The sequence below is a fragment of the Protopterus annectens genome, chromosome 14.part0, assembly GCF_019279795.1.
Source record: "Protopterus annectens isolate FY-2018-M chromosome 14.part0, PAN1.0, whole genome shotgun sequence".
In the NCBI taxonomy this organism is placed as follows: Eukaryota; Metazoa; Chordata; order Ceratodontiformes; family Protopteridae; genus Protopterus; species Protopterus annectens.
In genome coordinates, this window is record NC_056748.1 from 1,101,701,706 (window position 1) to 1,101,725,147 (window position 23,442).

Below are 23,442 nucleotides of genomic sequence, written 5' to 3' on the forward strand. Positions count from 1 at the left end.
GAGATACTGTTTGAGGTTTTTTTTTTTTAAGAGACTTTTGGAGGATTGTAGGGTTGTATAGTTTGGCAACGAATTTCAGGTTTTGCCAATGAAGTTGGCAGACAGGGATTCACCAGCAGTGTTATTAGCTTTGTGGGTTTGGACCAGTAGTTTATCGGCTGACCATAGGGATCCTGGATAGCTATATGGCTTAATAATATTTTTAAGTGAGGGGGTATCCTCAGGTTGGTACAAAATTTTGTGCGCTGTTAAGAGTTGATTGAATTGAATTAAGCTGGGCAGTTCTAGCCACTCTAGTTGTTTAAGGTTCTGGCAGTGGTGGGTTCTATGGGTGGAGCCAGTGGCAAATCTGGCAATATGATTGTAGCTATGGGACAGCTTACCTAGTTCGGATTTGTTGAGGTTTGAGAGTACAGGCAAGGCATATAAGAGAGTAGAGAGTAGGTGTGATCTGGCAATTGCAGTCCTAGCCAGTGGGGTTAAAAATTTATTGTTTCTATACAGTGATCCAAGCTTCTTATTGATGGTCTGTATGGTTTTGTTGACCTGTATGTCAAATTTGAGATAGTCTATGATAACCCCTAGCAGTTTGGTGTGATTATCTGGGGAAATAGTGGTACCATTGTTAGATGTGACAGAGAGTTAGTGTGGTGGATCTACTAGTGGGAGAGAAAAGTAGAAGTTTAGTTTTTTTGGGGTTTGGAAGTAGGAGTTGATTGGTGAGCCAGTTCTCGATAGTGTTAAATGTATTTTGGGTTAAGATTTGCAAGTCGGATGGGGAGGTGGCTGAGCAGATGAGAGTGGAATCATCTGCGTATTGGATGCAGGTGGCTTTAGGGATAGCAGTGTGGAGGTTGTTGATAAAAATAGAGAAGAGTAGTTGACCTAGTATGGACCCTTGAGGGACACCAAGTGTGAGAGGTAACTGGCTGGAGAGTTTGCCTGCTATAGTACTGCCTGCTGTCTACCAGTCAGGTAGGACTGAAACCACTGGATAGCAGGCTTGTTGAGGGAAATGGATTTTAGTGAAAGAATGAGAAGTTCATGGTTGACCATGTCAAAGGCTTTTGATAGGTCAAGAAAGAGGGCAGAGGTTAGCCTATTGTCATTCTTGTTTTGGTTTATGGCACTAGTAAAGGAAAGGAGGGCTGAGGTGGTGCTGTGGTATGAACTGAAACCATGCTGGGAGTCTGATAGTAAGTTATTCTGTGAAAGGTATTGCATAAGTTGCTTGTGTACACATTTATCCATTATTTTGGCTAGTGGGTAAAGAATGGCAATGGGTCTATAGTAGGATATGTCTAAGGAGCTGCCACCTTTATGGAGTGGGATGACATGAGATATTTTCCAGAGGGAGGGGATAGCATTTTCGGATAAGGTTCTGTTGATGAGGATAGATATGGGATATGCAATTGCATCTGCAGCTATTTGCAGGTACTCTACAGGGAGGTGGTCAGCAGCAAGGGTGGTAGGTTTTAGATTTTTTTAGAAGTGTTTTGATGAAACTAGTGGATACTGGTTGGAAGCCAAATTCTGGGTGATTATTAGGTGGATTAGGCATGTGGTTTAAGTTAGAGGGGGTTAGTTGATTTGCTAGGGATTGGATTCTTTCAGTGAAAAAGTTATTAAAGGAGCTAGCTATTGTCTCTGGGGAACTATGGGTGTAGTTAGCTGGGGTTGGGGTGGTGGAGTGACCTGGACAAAGTAGTTGATTTAAGCCTGCCCAGAACTTTTGAGGGTGGTTGTGGTGTTTTTGTAGGAGATTTTGGTAGAAGCTTTTTTTATCCAGTAAAATAGATTTTTGTTGTATCATTCCTGAGTTGACGATATTTTAGATGGTCAAGTGGGCTTTCGTTGTTCTCCAGCTAACCCAGGCTCTGTTTCTAGTTTTGATTTTTGCTTTGGTATCTTTTGTGAGCCATGGTGCTGTATTTGATCTAGTTTTTATTGTACGTGCTTGAGCATGGGAATCAAGGATACTTAGGAATTTAGTGTTAAAGTGATCTATGGCCTCCTCTAATGTTAGATTTTTTAGTTTTGACCAGTCAGCTGCTTATAATTCATAATATAGCAGCATCAAATTATTTCCAGTTTCTAAATGTTTTATATTTGGGCTGGTGAGGGTTTCCAGCCTTATGTTTTATGATATAGGTTGGACAATGGTCGCTGAGGTCATCAGGGAGAGTACCAGCTGTGTACAGTTGGGGTTGGTTATTAACTAGGATCCAGTTTAGAATACTTTCCTTGTTGGTTGTTTTGTTTATCCTAGTGGGAGAGGTTATGGTCTGTTTAAACCCAGATACGTTTATATGAGTGGGGGGGTCGGTCGGAGGAGCAGGGGTGCCAGTCGGTGTTAAAATCACCAAGAACTATGGTTTCTTGGGGATAGGTAGTGGATAACCAGTAAAGGAGATGATCTAGGGTATTTAGGTTGTTGCCTGGTGGAATGTATGCACAGACGATGTTCAAGTGTTTGGTTGTGGTTAATCTGTAGCTTGGTTATGAGGAGTTCCACGTTATTGAATTGGGGAGGTTGAATGGTGTCTCTTAACGGTTAGAGTATTTTTGTAAAGGACTGCTATCCCACCTCCTTTCCTTGTAGCACGGTCTAACCAGTGAATATTGTATCCTGGAGGTAGTATCTCATTGTCAGTAGTACTGGGTTTTAGCCAGGTTTCTGTAAGACACACACTGTCTGGGGAGTGGGTTGCTAGGAGGGCGTATAGGTTGGGAATCTTGTTAATACTTCTAATATTTAGGTGAAATGCTAGGAGGGAACTAGTGGGAGTATTCCTGGGTAGCCTGACTGTGGGGCTTGTGGTAGGGGAGTGGAAGTTATTGGGTGTGGGTGGGCCAGGGTTGGGATGAATGTCTCCATGTGTTATAAGGTTATAGTGACAGGATATTCTGAGCTTTAGGAGTTTGTTTATAAGCTTTATATAGTCTTTGTCTTTAGGTTTATGTTTTGTGGCTGTACAGGGGTGGTATTTTATAGAAGGTGGTATATTCTGTGTGCAGGGGAAGGTTAAGTGTTTGGTGTTGTGTGAAGTCATGGGTGTCTGACCATTTGGGTAGTGAATACCATGGTCAAGTGTGTGTTCATAGGCAGTGAGATGGTAAAATAGAAACAGTATAGACATTTGGGTAGTTAGTGTATTTTTTTGCTTGTTTGCATTTTGATAGGGGGCGAGCCAAATTTGATGACTCAGGAAAGAAACCCGTGCAAACTGAAAAATAAAGGTCAATAAGGCAGATTTATTGCAAAGGTTACAAGAATGTGAAGTGGAGAGCATGCGAGGAATAGAGCTGGAGAGTAAAATTAATTATATTGCATACATTATAATTAAAATTAATTATATTGCATACATTATAATTAAAATTAATTATAGTGCATACATTATAATTAAAATTAATTATAGTGCATACATTATAATTAAAATTAATTATATTGCATACATTATAATTAAAATTGATTGTAGTGCATACAGTATCAGCTGTGTAAAACCACAGACTAAGAACAGTAACATATACAGCCTCTAAGTTCAGTGATAACAGCTGTATACTTCAGTGAATACACACATATATAAATACTAAGTCTCTGGTATTCGGGCCGACTGAGGGCTACCTGCAGACAGATAACCCAAGTGTGATGACTGCATCAGTGAATACACTCAAACATCTACATTTATGGTAAGTGTACACAACTGTACTTTGCTGTTCAGTACAACTGGCACCACTTCATTCTGTGCCACTCAGTGATACTATGTTGCTGTTCACTACAACCTGTCTGAATTGTCTTAGTATAACCATGTGCAAATAAGTAAAGGAACAGACAAAGGAATGTTTCTTGGATTACTCCACAGATTAAAAATCACCTCATTCAGCATTTACCTGTGGTTTATAGATGGTGCCAGACAAAATATATTACTGGTTACAAAGTATAAGGAAGCAAGAAATAAAGCAAAGCTGACTGTACTTACTGGAAAGCCAAGTTCCTAACAGGAAGAGTAGCATTCCAATTTCCATAATCCTACAGTTTTCACTGTGCGATACCCTGAAACCTCTTGCAGTAGAGGAGACATGGGATATAAGCAGATGACCCCATAATGATGTCAGGTGTTTCAGCTGTATGGCAATTCTAAATGTCCATGACTTTTTCTTTTATAGTCTGTTAAGGACAAAGTCAGGCCAATAAAGCCAAACCCCACTAGCTGTGGACATGCATGTTTCAGACTTCTTATGACCTTGTCAGCACAGTACAAGTGGAATGTTTGACTAACATTTGGAAACACAGAGATGTACTCAACTAATGTCCATTCCCATTAGGTGACTGCAAAATATCCCAACTAGCAAGCCAAAATAATGAGTACCAAGGTCACACAGAACTAATCAGTAAAAAAACAAAAAAAATCTAGCCAAGCTAGACTTTTCACTGGGAGATGCCATGAAATTTCTTGCATTAGAGGAGACATGGGATATATGCAAGTGACCCCTGGCCTGAATTTGTCCAAAACAGACTTAAAAAGAAAAAGTCATGGACATTCAGAATTGCCATATAGCTGAAACACCTGATGTTCTTATGGGGTCATTGATGCGGTTGTCTATCAGCCCATATATTGTCAGGTGGGTTGCGAACTGGCTCACTGATTGAGCTCATGCAGTTAAAAGAGGGGACTCCACCTCCTCTAGCAGATACATAACCAGCGGTGTCCCACAGGGTTTGGTTCTGTGACCCCTGCTGTTTGCAATCTACTTCTCCGAAGTCCAGGCAAAAAATAAAGGTCTGTGGCTGACCAAGTTTGCGGATTATTGCAAACTGGGAACAGTCACGGGTCCTCAAATTATGCCAATATCCTGCAAGAGGGACTTACACAGACAAATGATTGGTGCCAAAGTGATGGTCTTAAACTAAATGCAAAAAAATGCATTATCATCCCCTTTGGTAAGGGGGGGGGGGGGTGATCCTGCAAATTACCACATCAGTAGCAATACCCTAAACTCTCATTCACTGGTGAGAGATCTGGGCACACAGATTGACAGCAACCTTACCTTCGATCACCATGTCTCCATGATGGTAGGAAGGGCATTTTATATTGCTCATGTCATAAGTAAGGACATCATCTCCAGAAAGAGAGGTTCTAGTCTCACTGTACTCTTCCCTCATCAGGCCAGTAATAGAATATAACGTTCCCTTTGGTATGTACCTCTCCAAGCACCTGCAGCAATTGGAGAGACCCCAAATGTTTCTTATGAAGAAAATTCAGGGTCTCCAGCATCTGTCATATGTGGACAGACTGAAATCACGGTCACTTTACTCTGTTGTACAGACTGCTCCGCAGCAACCTCTGCCTTGCGTACAAGGCAATTTCTGACCCCACTTTAATGGAAATGCTGCACATTTGCAAGTGAAAATGGCACAAGGGTCACTTGCTCTAGGGATGTTAGTCTGGTATACGACATAAACGGAACCTGCTGGAAGAATAGATTCGTCTCCCAGAGGTTGCTTCACCTCTGGAACAGGCTTTCATTTCATGTTAAACAGAGCCCCTTCTTGACCTATTTAAGCGCAGTTTGGAAGATTGGATGGGTAACCGGAAATTCTCTTTGGGGGGTTCCACCTGTGTCCCTCTTGGACAGGGGCAATAGGTGCTGATTAGTGCCCACTCTAAACGGACACTCGGGAACAAGGTTTAACTTGGCTAGGCTTGTAAGCACCCTAGGGCCATTAGCCTAGTAACCTTCTATGATCTAGACCTGTTTGTCCCTTTTGTCGAAACTGAAATGTGTGTATTTACAACAGCTAAAGAATTATTATCTCTTTTAAATATGATTTATGTCTCCAGTTAAACTGCATTACATTGCTGAGGTCCTTTTAGGTGTACCAGTGGTTTTTGATATAGTTTCTTGCTACACAACTAAGCATAGTTCTTAACTGTCCAGGTTTTTCCCTCATGTTTTTGATCTCTCCTTAGAATTTTGGTTTTGGGGCAAATCATTGAGGATTGATATCACTAAATAATGACGTACATTTGAGTTTCAGACTCCATATCCTTCAGAAAATACATTTTAACTCAAATCCTGTTACTCTAGCAACTTTCTAAGTTTATAAGAGCAATATTTCAAATCTGTTCTTGTTTTTGGGCCTTTGTCCTCCCATTATTTTAGGCCTTGTCCAGATTACTTGTGCTCGGAGGTTGACAGGTACTCTACTAAGTATTCTGTTTAGCAATATTCTGTAATTCAGAATTACCACATGGTTTGCTAGTTAATTAGGAAATTGATAGTGAAGTGAATTACTATATGGTTTGCTAGTTACTTAGGAAATCAGTAGCAGTCAGTGAAGTACTACTGTCTGTATAGTGAGTAACTGAGTTGTAACATGTCATCTCCTTTCATTCGTGACTTTCAGCTGTTGGGCTGTAGCTTAATGATCAATACACAAAGTATGTGCTGTTTGCTACTATATGTCATGTTCTAAAGGACTCATTTTTAAGTTCCGTTTCCTTTGAGGTTTTTCATACCTCCTCTTTTCAGTGGCTTGGGAAGTCAGGTAGTACAGTCCACTAAATTACTAGTTGTTGTTAACCAGCACATTTTTGTCATCTTTTAGTTTTAAGATGGAATTTAAACAGTCGCTGTCCTTACAGGATCAAAACATTACCTACTGCAAGGCAATCAGCTGCAGCAGTGTACTTTGTTTTGCTAATAACACATGCTTACTGGCTTGTTGTCACCACTAATGCCAAAGCCTGAATTAAGACACAGTAGGATTTCGGGATTTTCTGCATATTATCACAGAAAAAAGAGTAGCCTAAAACAAACTCAGTAACAAAGACAAATGTTAAGATGATGGCTTTGATTAATGTACTGCTACTGATTTTTGAGTCTGTGCTTGTACCCAGCTTCACAAAACACAGTGGCAGACCGCACCACAGTGATGTCATGCATCAGCACCTAAGAAGGGACTCACCCAACTTCTGTACAAGTTGGCCGTGATGGCATGGGAACTGACCTGGAAGTTGGGCCTGCACTTTCAAGCCACTTTCATAACCTCCATCAAGTACTGCCTGATCACTTGATCAGGTCTATATCACGACACCGAAAAGTAATTTCTTTGAATGGCTTTTCAGTCAAAAATGCCCTGCTAAATATGTATACCAACTCCAAGATCGCACTACAGTGAGGAAAGGGCAAATTTTTCAATCTTCACTGTACAGTGATCTCACAAAAGCAATTTCTGTTGACAGCATTTTCGATTGAAAAGCCGTTCGAAGAAATGACTTTTCAATGCCATGATTTAGACCCCATTTGATCAGCTCTTCCACTATCCTGCTTGTGCAGCTGTTGGACAGGAATATCATTTTAGTAGTGGTACAAAGGTGAGGAACACCATAAATGGTCTTGATTGATTGCTAGAGCATTCTTCAGACAAGGAAGCTCTATTCTATACACAAATTTAGGAGAGAGTCTAATCAATACTTTCTCTGTTCCCTAGAGTCATTTTCTGTACGTGTTCCAACCCAATCCCATAGTTTTCTCAAGAGGTACTCCTCAAAACAAGAAATTTCAGGATTCGTATTCACAGTCCAAGAATGAGCTGGGCAGCTGTGGTTCTTCATTTAGTCCATATGAGTTTGGGAATGATCTGTACCCCATCCAGCTCACTGACCCCACCCCACCACCACCATATGCGCGCGCACACACACACACACACACACACACACACACACACACACACACACACACACACACATATTGGGGGAGGGTCCTGTTGTACTTAAACATTAAAATCTTTTAAAGTGGCTGCATGGATGATCCTCAGACTTGATCCTGTTATGGAACCTTTCTTGACAGATGGGCTGTATTCTCCAGCAGGCTCAAAAATCCAACACTAGGAAGTCTTAAAGTGCAAAAGGTTCTCAGTCTGGGGCACCTTTAACTGAGTAAGCCACACCACTTTCCCTACACCTGTTATCCACTCACTTAGAAGATGCTGTTTCAGAAGAGTCTAGTTTGCACTTTAAGGTCCATTTGTCAAATGTTTTATTTATTTTATTTTTATTTTATTTTACATTTGTTAACCAGGCTAGTCCAACTGGATACATGTCCATTTTCAGTGGAGGCCCGAGGAGAAAAGCTCCACTATCTAATGCATAATAACAAAAATACATTCAAAGTACATAGGTAATTTAAGACACAGCTAAAACAGGCATTTAAAATTACATAGGGAATTAAGACACAAGTAAAACAGGCATATAGGCTTTCCTTTCAGTAAGTTCAAAAAGGTGAATACAGAGACTATCAAATTTCTACAGTACAGTTCAAAGTACATAGGTAATTTGAGATTCAACTAAAACAGGCATTCATAATTACATAGAGAATTTAAGACGCAACTAAAACAGGCATTTAGGCTATCTTTTCAGTAAGTTCAAAAGGTGAAAACAGAGACTATCAAATTTCTTCAGTACAGGTATATAAAATGTGAGACAGAAATAATTAAGTAGTTTAAAAGCAAAAGATAGAGTTACTAGAAAATTTTAGTTTGAAGTTGAGAGAGTCAATTTCTTAGGTAGAGATGAAAAGTAAAATGGAGAAATAGAGTTGGGAGACAGTGCAAAGGATGCAGGAGAAGGTAGGAGGTACGTGATCAGCTAGGGTTATTGCAAGAGCAAAGCCAGTTATTGGTTAGAATATGTTTCAGTTGAGTTTTAAATAGTGTGATAGAAGTTTGGGCTAAGAGGTCTGTAGGAAGTTGATTCCAAATTTTGTTGCAACTTTTGTTTCTGAATCTCTGTCAATCATTTCTACAGTTAGACTTCCTGAAGGGGGTTCTGTGTCTTAGGCTACACAGGAAGCCCAGCCTTCCTTCTTGGGACTTGAATTTATTTGTAGGACTGACCCTGCTTCCATTTGAGTCATTGCAGCAGCACTGAAATTTCTTTCCCGGAAGACCATTTTTCTTGCCTATTACATCTACCAGAATAGTCTCTGAGCTGCAAGCATTTATATCTCACATGGCTTAGTGGTAAATCACTTTGGTTAGGGTGTGCAGGGTCCTGGGTTTGAGCCTTACAGGGGCTGTTTTTTAAGTGGGAGGTTGGCACAATGGTTAAGGTATTTACTTTGCAGACACAAGGTGCAGGGTTTGATTCTCACATGGGGCAATTAGCTAGGCTTACAATGGCCCACAAGGGCAATTAGCCTAGTACTCGCCTATGTACAGAAAGCCTTATATAGTCTTTCACAAGAACATAATAGCTCTTCAGATTCCTTTTTGTCAAAGTGATAAGAGGTGGCCTTGAGTCCAAGTAATGAATCCCATATCCAAGGTAAAAAAATAAAGGGGAATAATTATTGCATGTGATAGATATAAAACGGACAGCTGAGATGATCTACTGTGAAAACCAAATACATTAGGTAGACTTTGTAGCCATCTTTCTTTTTTGCTTGGAAAACAAGGCACATCATCGTCCCAACCACATAAGAGCATGTTATACAAGCGCAGCTGCATTCAGCTCAATCTGTCTGTGAGGCGGCAGACTCTGCAACAGTCATCACCTTATCCAAACATTACAAAATAAAAACAGTTTAGATGCAGGGCAGGTTTCTTTACCACTGCAGTTTTGCATGGTGTATTGTAATATCTGGTCTGGATGTCATTGTACTCTTTGGGCATTGGACTTTTTTTTTTGTACTCCTCCCAAGTATAAGGAATGCTGTAGCAGTAAGCTTTGTGGCAAATCTAGTACAGCTGTGCAAGTGTCTTCGTAATGGCACATATTGAATAGCATGTAGTGCAGGCGACATCAGTCAGTCTTTTGCATTTCATCTTCATCTTTGAGACTTTAGATGGAGACGGAGTAATGATTATTTTTTGGTCCAGCAGTTTTTCTGATTGATCAAGTCTCCCTTCAGTTAGCTTATTTATTCATTTCTTCTGGTTGAGTTTCTTTTTCTGTTTACTCATTCCTGGATGTGAGGGTGAAAGTACTGAAGTAGGACTATCATCCTGAAATTGTTTGGGAGGTTTTTCTGGCCCTAATGGCCTACCGCATGTGCTGGCATCATCACATGAAGCTGGGCAAGCAATGGGGAGTAGCCTTGAACAAGTGATGATGTCCTCCTATTCCTGTGTTGCAGTATTCAGCATATGGATTTGCCCTTCTGGTTTTGCATACATATGACCAGTATCCAAAAGCTTTCAGTCCCTCCAAGTTGTGCGAGATGTCAGTCTAGTCGAGAGTACGTAGGCGATAAAAGTGACGTCTGCATGTACCAGCCCCCAGAACATTCCAGCTTCCAGTCATACACCTGGTGTTACTGCTTTCGCAGATGATCGATTCAAGTTTCAAGCTAAGTACCCTGATGGGGACCTTTTCAGTTCTTCCTTTTGTATTGTTGCTTTTTCATGTCATCCACTAAGGGTAAATGTCAATGCGGCCATCAGATCCCTCGTAAAGACACCCACGATAAGTGTATGTTCTGTCTCAGACAGTCACAGGATTATAAGGCCTGCCCTATTTGCCAGGCATTCGTTCTGAAAACGTTGCGCAGTTGTTTGTATGTGCTTAATTTGTAATTGGAGAACCAACTTATAAAACAACTTGTCTTGCGTATGGAGGGCTAGTTGGATGTCTCTTCTGAGTCGCCAAAAAAAGGCCAGATCTTTACGGCCTATAATGTTTGCTGAGCCTCTTCCAGCTGGTCCCACAGCCTGTGGCCGACATCGGCCTGGCCTTAGGATCTGCTCCTGGATCCGCCACACCGGATGTTGCGGGTACCTTTGAGGAAGCCATACTACCAGTGAGCAAGAGCACATCCGCAGAGGCTATTCCAGCAACCATTTTGGACACTGGGGGGAACCAGCATGTTCAGGGGAACCTTCTGATTCCCTGTCTCACTTTGACACCCACTCCTAAACAGAAGCTCGTTGGGCCTCTCAAGAGGAGAGAAAAAAGGAAGCATATCTCTCAGCCAGCAGAAAGTATTCCAGACTGGCAGGTCTTCAGCCAAAGCCTTTTCTCAGCTTTCATGGCCCTGAGGCCTACATCAGCTGCTCCTGCATCTTCTCCTCCTCTCCTCAGTCCTAAGCCTCAACCTGCACAGACAGTTACTAGGGAAGAGGACATCTGTTCATATTCCTCAGATGTTTCCCTCTCTTATAATTCACAACTCTCTTCTCCCTTGGGATATGGATCCCCAGCAGAAGATTCTGTAGACCCGGATTCCCCTGTTGAAGATTTGACCTTCTCTGAAATTATTTTTAAAATGAAGGAACACTTCAAATGGGAATCCACAGACGTGTCTGAAATACAAAAGGGGTACTATGACCTCATTCAAATGGAAACGCCAAGCCTTTCGGCCATTCCACCTATACTGCCTGCCTTTTCAGATGCCTTTTCTTCTGCATCTGTCAATCTGGACTCACAACCTCCTGCTCCTCGTAGAGCAGACAGACTGTACAAAGTCCCAGATTCAGCTAAGCACTTAAGAGCCCTTCTGCAGAACCAGCTAACTTTTCTGTCTCCACAGACAGAACTTCTAAACTCCTGCCTACCACCACCATCCTTCCTGCTGACAGAGACAGCAAAACTATGGAAAGACTAGGAAAAAAGATGTGCACCTCTTCCACTTTGGCATTTAGAGCTACTAATTACCAGATTTATATGGCAAAGTATGCTCTGTCTCTTCTAGACTCTGCCACCAAACTGTTGGACATTCCAGACTCCTCAGCTAAATCAGCTATGTCTTCTCTACTGGCCCTTACATCCCAAGTCACCAGGCATTCTATTATATGTAGCTATGATGCTGCAGAATCCTTAGCAAGGTTAGCAGCTTCAGCTTCTGCACTTTGCAGATACCCCTGGCTGCGCTTGCAACCCCTGCCAGATGATTTCAGAGCTAAGCTCAGTGAAGCACCACTTGACAATGCTGCCTTATTTGGCTCAAAAGTAGCAGATCTTTTCAAATCCCTGCAACAAAAAGGAAAAGAGATGCAGGATCTTAAGCATCTACTAGTTATCAGGGCACTTCTGTGGGTCAGGCTTCTAAAGGCTCCAGGGCCATTAGCCTAGTATACACCTATGAACCTGTGAACCTAAATTCTACAAGAACTATCCTGCGAGAAAAGAGAGTTCATCAAGAAACTCTCCAATCCTGTTCCTCAAACTAGACACAGGCAAGCAAGAAAGAAAACTCCTTCAGCTAGACGCCCTTTCAGAACAGGGCAGGTAGTGTCTGACTACTCCTGCCTCCCCCACCAGCTGCTTCCATCTCACTGTCTGCTCGCCTTTCCCATTGCCTTCCTGTTTGGAGTCATGTCACTTCAGACAAGTGGGTCCTCTCCATCCTCCAAGATGGTTACTTCCTGTCATGGATAACCTCTCCAGTAAGTCTAGGCAAGCCACAAACTCCTGCTCACCAGCCGGGATCCTGCTTACCTGTACTACAGTCCCTTTTAAACCAGGGCACTATAGAAAGAATTCCTCCCTCCCAATTTGGAAAAGTGTTCTAGTCAAGGATTTTCTTGGTTCCCAGAAAAGAAGGACCATGGAGACTCATCCTAAACCTTTCAAGGGTCAATCCTTAAAGGTGCCAACTTTCAAAATGCTGACCCTGCCAGATCTATTCCTTCTATGTACAAGCTTCCTAGCAGCACTAGACATCTAGGATGCATACTTACACATTCCCATAAGACCCACACTCAGAAAATACTTAAGATTCTTAGTGGGCTCCTCACATTTGCAGTTCTCTGCCTTGCCTTCTGGACTTTCAACTGCACCCAGAGTCTTCACCAAATGCCTGGCTCTGGTAATGGCCTTTTGCAGGACAAAAGGGATGCAAATATTCCCATATCTGGATGGCATGCTTTTCTAGGCTGCCAGCCAAAAAACACTACTAACCTATGTCCAGTTTGTGGTGTCTGTCCTACAGGCTATTGGGTTCTAAATAAACTTCCCAAAGTCCAACCTCACACCGACCCAGGGCATTGTGTTCTTAGGGTGCAGAATTTACACAGACATGATGGAGGCATACCTGCCCCCAGCAAATGTGAGTTCTCTTACAGAGCATCTGTAATGGATTACTCTTCCCCTCATCTGACTGCAAGACAGTACCTCAAGCTACTGAGTTACATGGCAACTGCCATTCCCATGCTACCCCTACCTCAGTTACACATGAGAAAACTGCAGTTATACCTACCTACACTCTATCTGGAAGCAATACAGCCACCCACTGAAACGCACAGTGCCCTTGCTTCTATGCCTAAAACAGGAAATCATATGATGGATGGCCCAGGTGAATCTCAACCCAAAACTCCCCCTCCACCCACCTCAACCCTCTCAGGTCATGCATACAGATGCTTCAGACCTGGGGTGGGGGCCACTCTCAGCTATTGAAAAGTTCAAGGCCTGTGGAGATGCAGGCAGAAAACAGAACACATCAATGCCAGGGAAATGAGGGCAATCCTCCTAGGCATTCACTCCTTCCCTTCGGAAGGGATCTCTCCTGATATACACAGTTCACCACAGTCCTGTGGTATATCAACAAACAAGGAGGGAACAAGTTCTACCTACTATGCAGACTTGCTATACTAGTGTGGGAAATAGCCACTTCCCAAGGAATTACTCTGAAAGCAGCATACATTCCCTCTCTCCACAACTCCCAAGCAGATTTTTTTTTGAGCAGAACCAGCACAATCAATCACGAGTGGATGCTTCACAGGGATATCTTCTGGGCATGGTCCACAGATTGAGTACACCTCAAATAGACCCGTTTGCCTCCACCAACAACAGGCAACTTCCTGGATATTGCACCAGGACACAAGACCCACAGGCACTGGCAACAGATGCCTTCACTATCTCATGGAAGGGGAAATACCTTTATGCATCCCCCCCTTCCCCCTCATTCTGAGGGTCCTGCTACAGATTCAGCAGGACAATGCAAAAATCTTGCCGGTGACTCCTTACTGGCCCCAACAGCATTGGTTCCCCTTACTCCTTCAGTTGTCCAAGGGCAGTCACCACAAGTTACCCCACAGAGGGGACCTTCTCACGCAGCACAAGAGATCTCTAATCCACCCACAATGGCAGCTGCTACACCTGAACATGTGGCAGATAGGCTTCTAATCCCATACAGACACCTTTACAGTGAGGATGCGTTTAATGTCCTGCAGGACGCCAGGAAACCTAACACTAGAAAATCATACCTGTCTAAATGGAAAAGGTTCATCACTTGGTGTCAACATAAGCAACTGGATCCGCTTACCAATGACATCCCCCTAGTGCTGTCTTATTTGTGCGAGTTACTTCAGACCAGCTCGGGCTACTCATCTATTAAGGTACACCTGTCTGCTATCTCTGCATGCCTACCCATGGATCCCCCCTTGGCATCCAGGCTCCCTTCAAAGCTCTTCCTCAAAGGGGTCCTACATCTCGGCCCCCCCCCCCCCGGAAACCTACTCCTCCTCTTCGGGATCTCAACTATGTGCTGGAGAAGCTTACACTGCCACCCTTTGAGCCTGCTGATCAAACTTCCCTAAAGCTTTGCACCTGGAAGACTGTCCTATTGGCCGTCACTTCTGCCAGAAGGGTGTCAGAGCTCCAGGCACTAATTGCTCCCCCTCCCTTTCTCGTCTTTCATAAGGACAGGGTTACCCTCAGGACAAATCTTTCATGCCCAAGGTATTCAATGAACTCTCTCTCAATCAGGCCATCCACTTACCTGTTTTTTATCCAAACCCATAAGGAAGAAGTGAAAGAAGAATTCATTCCCTGGATGTTCACAGACAAATTAGATTCTACCTCCACAGCACTAAGTCTATCAGAATGGCTGACCAACTTTTCATATCTTACCACCCTAGAACACTAGGGAAGGCGGTGTCCAAACAGATTATTTCAACTTGGATCTCCAAGGCCATTACCTTCTGTTACCAGCACCATGTAAATCACTTCAGGGTGCAGTAAGAGTCCACTCCACTAGAGTCATGGCATCCTCAGGGGCTTTCTTCAAGGGACTAAACACCTCCTCTATCCTAGAGGCAGCCATCTGGTTTTTCAGTTCATACCTTCACCAAACACTACAAACTAGACCACATTTCTAGGTCCAGGGCTAGGGCTATCCTGCATGGGTTCCTGGAATCTGCTTCCATACCAACCACCCTTTCTCGGTGAGCTTTGGCACTCACCCATATGCAAAATGCTGCAACATAATAGTAGGACATAGAAAAATTGTGTAAGAACTTGCCATAACCATAGATGTCCTTCTCTTCATGTTGCAGTATTCCTACTCTCTCTCCTTCCCCTCTTATAGGTTCATAGGTTGGTACTGGGCTATCTGCCCGAAGGCATATATTAGCCCAGCCACGTTGTGCGGTATTCACCGCCCCTTTAGTAGTTCCCTAGACCCTTGTACTAGCAGCTAGTACCCTTGGCCCCTATCTAGTAGTGCTGTTGGTGTGATCCCCGGTGTGAACTTTCCGTTACCCATCCACTCATCAAGGTTCCTCTTGAAGAGTGATAGTGAGGGGCTCTGTCTTATGTAGATCGGGACCCTTTTCCATAGTAAGGGAAGTCCCTGCGAAGGGAATCTATCCCTCCAGCATGTTCTGTTCATTGTTGTGTTGAGATTTATATCCCTAGAGCGTGTAGCTCAAGTAGATTTGGTTTTGCTAAGAAGGAGCATGTTCAACAATTCTGGGTTGGACATGGCTCTGTACGTTAGACAGAGATTGCCTCTGAGAAAGCGGTATGCAACAGAGAACAGTCTTAGCTTTTTTAGTCATGCTGCATAGGGCAACTGTTTGAGGCCAGTAATCCTCTTGGTTAGGTACCTTTGTGGTCTCTCCAGCTGTTGGAGATGTCTAGCCAGGTACATTCTAATTGGTGCATTGTACTCTATAATGGGTCTGATGAGGGAAGAGTAGAGGGGCACCATTACATCCTTAGATCTTGATGCGAACCCTTTTGTGATCAGATGGGCCACATAGAAGGATTTTCTAATCACTTTGGAAACATGGTTATCAAAGGAAAGCTGACTATCTACGTGGGTCCCTAGATTCCTTATTTTTCTTATTCAGATTTCAGGGGATTACCTCCTGTGTTGTAGTTTGCGGGTACTCTGTTTTTTTCCAAAGGGGATTACTACGCATTTTTTTGCATTTAGCTTGAGACCATGGCTTTGACACCATGCATCAGTCTCATTTAAGCCCTTCTGGAGGATCTCCATGTCGGCCGGGGACTCTATTATAGCACCCAGTTTGCAGTCATCCGCAAACTTAGTCAGCCATAGCCCTTCCGTGCTTGCCTGTACTTCTGAGAAGTATATGCAAAATAGGAGGGGCCCTAGGACAGAGCCCTGAGGCACACCACTCGTTACTAGTCTGGATTCGGACATAGATCCCGCTACTCTTACTTTATGGGATCTGTCTGAGAGCCAGTTTGCGATCCATCTTGTGACGTAAGGGTTTATGCCCAGGCTGGTGAGCTTAACAATAATACCTGAATGGGGAATGGTGTCAAATGCTTTAGCAAGGTCAAGGTAAGCCGTGTGTACTTCCTTTCCCTTGTCTATAGCCTGAGTAACTGTCTCAAAAATCCACCAGGTTCAGGAGGCATGATCTGCCCTTGACGAAGCCGAACTGTGTGGGGTCCAGCGGCTGGAGGTTCCCATTCTCTCCATTTGAGTTCCATAATGATTTGCTCCATAGCCTTACAGATCAGACTGGTCAGGCTTATTGGTCGGTAGTTCCCCAGGTCAGTTGTGGCCCCACCCTTGTGTAGCGGTAGCACCATTGCCGTGCGCCATTCTATGGGCACATATCCTGTGGAGAGGCTGAGACTGAACAGGGTATTAAGATGCGGGGTTAATTCCTTTTGGAGCTCGCGTATGACGCAGCCTGGGACACCATCTGGTCCCAAGGAGGTAGTGTTTTTAGCTTTAGATAGAGCCTTGTTAACCAACGTATCAGTAATAATTGGACTTACACAATCCCCTAGAATGGTAATAGGCCCTGTAGGTGGTGAGGAGGGGGGGGGGGGGGGAATTTGCCCTGAACCTGTCAGCCAAGATGTTGGCAATGTCAGAAGGGTCGGTGTATTTTGTTCCATTTTGTACTAGCTCAGAATAGACCTGTGCGTTGCCATTTAGGTTTTTGACGTAGCCATAGAAGGCCTTACGGTTATTCTTGGCATCCTTGGCAACTTTCTTTTCAAAATTAGCTTTAGTTGACTTGATGAGGGCCCTCAATTTCTTACTAATGCTGATCAGGGATGATTTTTCTAGTTGAGATTTGGCCTTTTTTTGTATAAGTCTCCTCCTTTTATTGTAAAGTTTGCTTATGGCCGGGGTCCACCAGACTGGTTTCTTCTTGCTTGAGGAAGGAGTCTTGGTTTTATTTGGGATAGCATGGTCCATGCAATCCTGAAGATGCATATAGAGTGCCTTGGTGTAGGATTCCACATCCTGGATATCATTATCCTTCTGCAAGGGAATAGTGAAGCTTTCCACTTCGGATGCAAGTAGTTTGAAGTTTGCTTTGGAAAGGTTTTTGACTATGGTTTCTTTGATTGAGGGAGGTGGAGCAGTGAGGATGTCCAGGTTAATCAGTTTGTGGTCGGATCTGACCAAGGAGGGGGTGATAACGGGTGTGGTACAATGGGCGCCCATATTTGTGATTATTAAATCCAATATGTTGTCCCCTCTAGTGGGGGAACATACTAGTTGTTCAAGGGCATTTGAATTTATAAATTCTATGAATCGCTGAACATTGGTAGTTCGCCCAGTGTATACCAGGGTAGTTGAAATCACCCAAGATTATGGTGTTGGGTAGGACCTTTATATTTTCCAATGCCTCACAGAATGCAGAGTGAGCATCTTGGGACATGGTGCGTGATCTATAACTGGCTACGACTTGAAATGTGGTTTTGCCTGCTGATAGTTGCACATGGATGATCTCTGGGGCATCATGCTGCGCTACTAACCTGGAGATATGGGTATCCTTGATGAATATGGATACACCTCTGCTGTTATCAGCTAGGTTTCCCATTCTGGATGGCAATGACTTGGCATTGCCCTATTAGGACTGGCTCCGACTGGGGCCTTCAGTTCTGAGGGCTGGTGCGTGTCAACATCACTTTTATGGCCCCACGTACTCTTGTCTGGACCTGACGTCTCACGCACCTAGGAGGCTAGTTGAGCTCGGGTCATCTCCATCTTACTCAGAGAGTCATCCTTTTACTTTACACAGCCAGTGGTCTTGGATGGCATTCCCAGATGTGATGAGCACCTTTGTTGGTGAGTTTGTATGATGAGGGCTGATCTCCTATTTTTACAGCTAGGTAGCGAACTGATGTCATCTACTTGGGGGGAGGAAAATGGCTCTAATCTGGGTGACATCTTACAGTTCTGGGATTCTATACAAAAACACAGACCTTCTACTGATGACAAATACCCATGTATAATGAAATTATACTGCAGTGATTATCTTTTTGTTCAAGCATTCAGTTTGTGTTTCCCCCCAACTGTACTTTCCTGTTAGTCAATTTAATAATGTCTTCCCAAATGACCAAAACACAAGATGTTTCTTGCTGCACTGGATACCTTTAGAAGTCTAGAGACAACTTCATTACTATACCAGGAGGACATGATAATCTTAACTCTGTGTCTTTTAAGAAGGGGAAGGAATTTTGTTACTCAAGAGGACCTCATCAAAGATGTTGGGCAGCTTTGACACCCTTTGTTATAAGTATAACAAAATGCTTCAGGGCCCCATTAAGGCACGCTTCATTAGAGCTTTAGCTTCAACTGCAGCATACATTTAAAGTGCTTCTGTACAAGATGTTTTAGAGACTCCAGTATATGAACTAGTGTCAACACATGTACAAAGTACAACTAATTGAAAGCCTTTTGTTTTGACAGATTTATGCTGCAGAGGAGCTTGTATTGGTCCCCTGACTGTACTTGTGTACTGCTTTAGATTCTGCACAGACATTATGATTTACTGTTCAGTATTCTACCCGAAGTAAATAGTGTCATAAATCTAATAAGTCTTCAAGTGAGAGGTTATTATAGAAGTAGGGGGTATCCCGTGTTTACATGCATGCAGGTATGTATGTTCTTTATCATAGTAGATGTGTGCATTAGTCTCTCTAAATAAGTCATTTTTCTGGTGGTCGATATTTAGGGGGCAGTACTGTCTGTCAGTCGCATCTTCTTTGCTCAGAAGAACAAGTCTGAGCACAATCCAGTGATGCTTATGTTGGGAGCGTGCACAAGTAGTCATTTCTAAACACTGATATGGGCATACTTTATGTACAGGGATCTAGTAGCCATAGAAAAATGAACTATCTTTGTTGGCGAATAACCATATTTTTCTGACTTACTGCTGTCATGACTTCTCCATATGTTGCAGTAAAGTCACCATAACTGTTGTTTATCTAAATGTGTATTAATTTGCTTGTCACATTTTCCGGGCTAAGCTTCATTGTTACTCTCCTTTAGACTGTAGCTCTAACTGTTCAGCTTATTTATTCTCTATACTTTACAGCACACCTATTATCACTGCACATTTGGACATTGATGATGATGCTGATTTTGCACGCTTGGTGAAGGGAAGGATCGAGAAAACTCTCCTGGGAGAGGTAAGATGACACCGGATATGTAGTTTTTCAGACTTAAAATATGAAGATTGTCTGAGGAGTTGGATTCTGAGAAAATGTTTCATAATGATTGATCTTACTCTGTCAAGTACTGCTCCCCATCATAATGTGCTTACAGCTACACCTTATCAAAGCCCAGTTCAGCACTATTTAAACTATTTCTTAGCAGTTACATAAGTTAAGTTGTACTAGCACCAGATTCATGAGAGACTTCTGCTAGTAACTGTGGACTGCCATGCCCATTTAAGTGGGCCATGGTCACAAGGCATTCTTCATATGTTGCCACTGAATAAATTATACCTCTGCTTTTCTCTAACTCTAGAGTCTGCTTTATTGTATAATTAACAAATATTGTTTTCCAAAAATATCAAGTAATATACTCATCCCAAAAACAATCTTAAGGTAAACATGTTTGGCTTTCATGCACAAGATTTTGTTATGCTACATACATTGGCCATTATTCATTCTGAATGCACTTTAAACCTTGTCTGTGTGCTTCAGTTTTCTAAGCAAAACAGTTCTGAGCTATAATAGCTATTTCACCAACCTGTTGTGTCTGTAAGCTGACAGTTATTTTTTTCAGCAAATTGCTTCTACATAGCAGCAGAATTTAACTCTGTACTACCACTTATTAAAAATAAAGCCCAAACTCGTCTCATTACCCCAGATCCTCCAGGCAACAACAATGAAAATGTCTTAAAGATAGCAGCAGATGTTTTTTCCTTCCTTATCTCTTTACTGTAATGCTCATTTATAGAAAATAATGCCCTGAAAATGTCCTACATCATTCCACTACACAAAAGTGGAAACTACTGAAATCTCAAACTAGAGAGCAATAGCAATTGTATCTCCCCTATACAAAATATTAGAAAAAAAATGCATCCATGCTCAACTCATAAATTACCTTAACAGCCTTTTAACAAATACGTAGCTTGGTTTCCATACCAACCACAGCATTACAACCACACTCCTTAGTTTTGACAATACTATCGACCATTGCAGAAATGAAGGCAAGGAAATCTCCTCTTTTTAGATCTGTTTAAAGCATTTGATAGTTTTTCATCAAACACTCCTTCACTCGGACTTGGTCACTCATTATTATCATCTCTCAGCTAGTTAACAGCTACTTAGCTACTTAACTGGTCAGCAACGAATAGTTAAATGGCAGCAGGACTTTACTCTCTCTTGCCATTCCTTTGAGTTCCACAGGGATCAGTCCTGGGGCTACTACAAATAAACCGTACACAACAACCAACCTTGCCTTAGTTGTGCACTGTGCAGATGATTCCACATTCATCTCCTCTGCACAAATCGTTCAAAAACTACAAGATATTATGCAACTCTCACTGCAACCGAATCCTGGCTAACCAACGCTCATCTTCTACTTTATGCGAATTAAACTAAATTAATGCTATTTACACCAAAATAATATATGGAACTAACATTCTCCTTTCACATCTACTCACCCAGTAACACCAAAGTAGAAACACTATCCCAAATAAAACTACTAGGTATACAAACTGGCAGCAGACTTAAGTTTGACCAACATCTATTTCAGGTTATCGAAAAATCGAGTCCCTCTTTAGGATAAAACCATATGATCTGAAGTAGGAACTTCATTTGTCAGCAACCTTTGGGTATCGGATCCGATCTTGGATCCGAGCCGGCAACTTATTTCACAGCTAATAGATCCGAGCTCCTAGCTCCTCCCCTTACCCATAACCCCCTGCCAACCCTGACTGACCTCCGATCTAGTTTGCCGCACTTAAACTCAGCAGCTAGGTTATGAGCTCCTGCTTAGATAAGTGATTTTGATTACCTTTTTCTTATAAATCCCCTTAAAGTGTGTCTGGTTAGGTTCCTTAGCATTAAAAACCCTATATTTAATTATTTTTTGTGGTAATTTGTGTTCTACCCCCCTCCCTTCGCTGGTTCGTAGTGTGCGTATTCTTGTCAGTTGGGGCCTTATGTGTGTGTGTGTTTTTTTGTAGTAAAAAAAAAAAATGTCTGAAGCCCCAAAGTTGTTTTTTTCCAAGTGCACCGAGTGTGGCCATAAGCTCTCACCGGCGGATGGCCACACTCTGTGTGTCCGGTGCCTTGGGGTTGAACACCTATCTTCTGGTTGCGCGATTTGCACTGCGTTCAACCCCAGGGCACTGAAGGACCGGAGGTCGAAGCTCATCCTGGGTGGACTTTTGCCCCCGGATTCGGCTTCTGCCTCCGGTACTTCTGTGGCCTCCTCCCAGGCCTTGGTGGCGGCCACTCCTGCCTCTCTCCCCCCGGCCGAGACTCAAACTCCTGCTTCTGCGCCGGAGGAGGGAGAGGCCAGGAAGGAAAAGAAGAGGGAGAAGCACCACAAGCAGAGAGCCTAGGCCTCCGCGTCGGCCCCTCCAGCTAAGCGGGCTTCTCCCTGTAGGTCTTCCAGGTATAGGTCTCCTCCTTCTCTGACCCGGTCTCCATGCTTTTCACCGGGTCCCGAGGCGGGGGAGACCCTATCTCCTTCGAGGTCATCGAGGCGGCACTCCCAGCCTGCCTCGGTGGCCTCGTTGAGATCAACACGCAGCCTGTTGGAAGCCGATTTGGACCGTGTGATGACAAGGTTCATCCAGGCCCAAATGCAGATGGGAGTGCTCTTGCCCCCCCCCTCCGGGGGGAGCTCAACACCCTATTTTGTCCCAGTAGCTCCTTCTCCGTCCCGCTTCCTGGGTTCAGAGCGTTTGGAGCCGGGCAGTGTCGGAGCCGGGGTCAGGTCGGTGCTGACAGTATCTGGTACTTCGGCGCCGACTCTCCCCTCCAGCATGCCGGATCCATCCTTGTCGGATCCGCGCTCTCGGAGCCGTACTCTGAGTTTCGGATCCGGGGGTTTAGTGTGCCTTCGGCTCCATCCAGGTTGCAGCACACTGGCCTCTCAGATCCGTTGGTGTCGGCGCCGGCTCCGATCCACCCTTCGGATCCGGGCGAAGGTCGACTCTCGGATCCCGCTGAGAGCGGCTCTCCCTCGGCATTCGAGGTGGTGGAGGGGGCACTGTTGAGGGCATCCAGGCCCCCGCTCCCTGCTACGGCTCCATCCCGCACTCCCTCTCGTTTGGGTAGGCTTCCGTCACTCGGCCTCAGGGACAGCCTGCTTTGACATCTCAGGTCGTTCCACTGGAAGAGGACGTTGCTGGTGAGTTCTTCTTGGACAGCCCCCCCCGAGGAGGTTCCTCACAAGTGGAAGTGTAAGAGGAGACACGTGGACTCCCCCAAGTCCTTAACAGAAGATACGGTTTTGGATGATTGGGAAGGCTCCCCAAGATCACCCCCCGAGGATGTCTCCTTCGGAGACATCATGGAAATGCTTAGGATCGCGGGGGTGGTCTGCCCCCAAGGCTTCCTCTGAAGAATCCGTGTTCCTGGAGGCGTTCGAAGCAGGCCCGTCTACCTCTTGGGTGTCCCCTCCGGCCGACCCCCTGGTGGACCTAATTACCACCAGGGCGTGGAAGGAGCCGGACACTGTGGAGCCAGTTCCCAAATGCCCCGATAGGATTCTGAGCCCCCCTTCGGAGAAGTCCCATTGGAGCAGGGGTCCCCCCGTAGATGCCATGTTGGTTGCGGCAGCAACCAAGAGGGAATTAGCTCAGGACAGTCCTTCTGTGCATCCACCGAGCAAGGAGTCCCGCTCGATGGATCGCCTAGGGAAGCGGGTCTTTAGTTCAGCGACCTTCTCAGTAAGGTCCCTGAACTACATGGCACATGTCATTAGGATGCATCGAGACCTTATCAAAGAGTATGCTGCTTCTCCCCCAGA

At 43.9% G+C, this 23,442-nt stretch overlaps 1 protein-coding gene across 1 annotated transcript in view; it reads left to right on the forward strand.

Moving 5' to 3' along the window:
- Window positions 1–23,442, forward strand: part of POLR3A (RNA polymerase III subunit A) — a 1,593,947-nt gene that overhangs the window by 1,416,288 nt on the left and 154,217 nt on the right. The window contains exon 26 of the mRNA XM_044055661.1: window positions 19,544–19,637. Coding sequence (XP_043911596.1) covers window positions 19,544–19,637 — 94 coding nt within the window. The remainder of the gene's footprint in view (window positions 1–19,543; window positions 19,638–23,442) is intronic.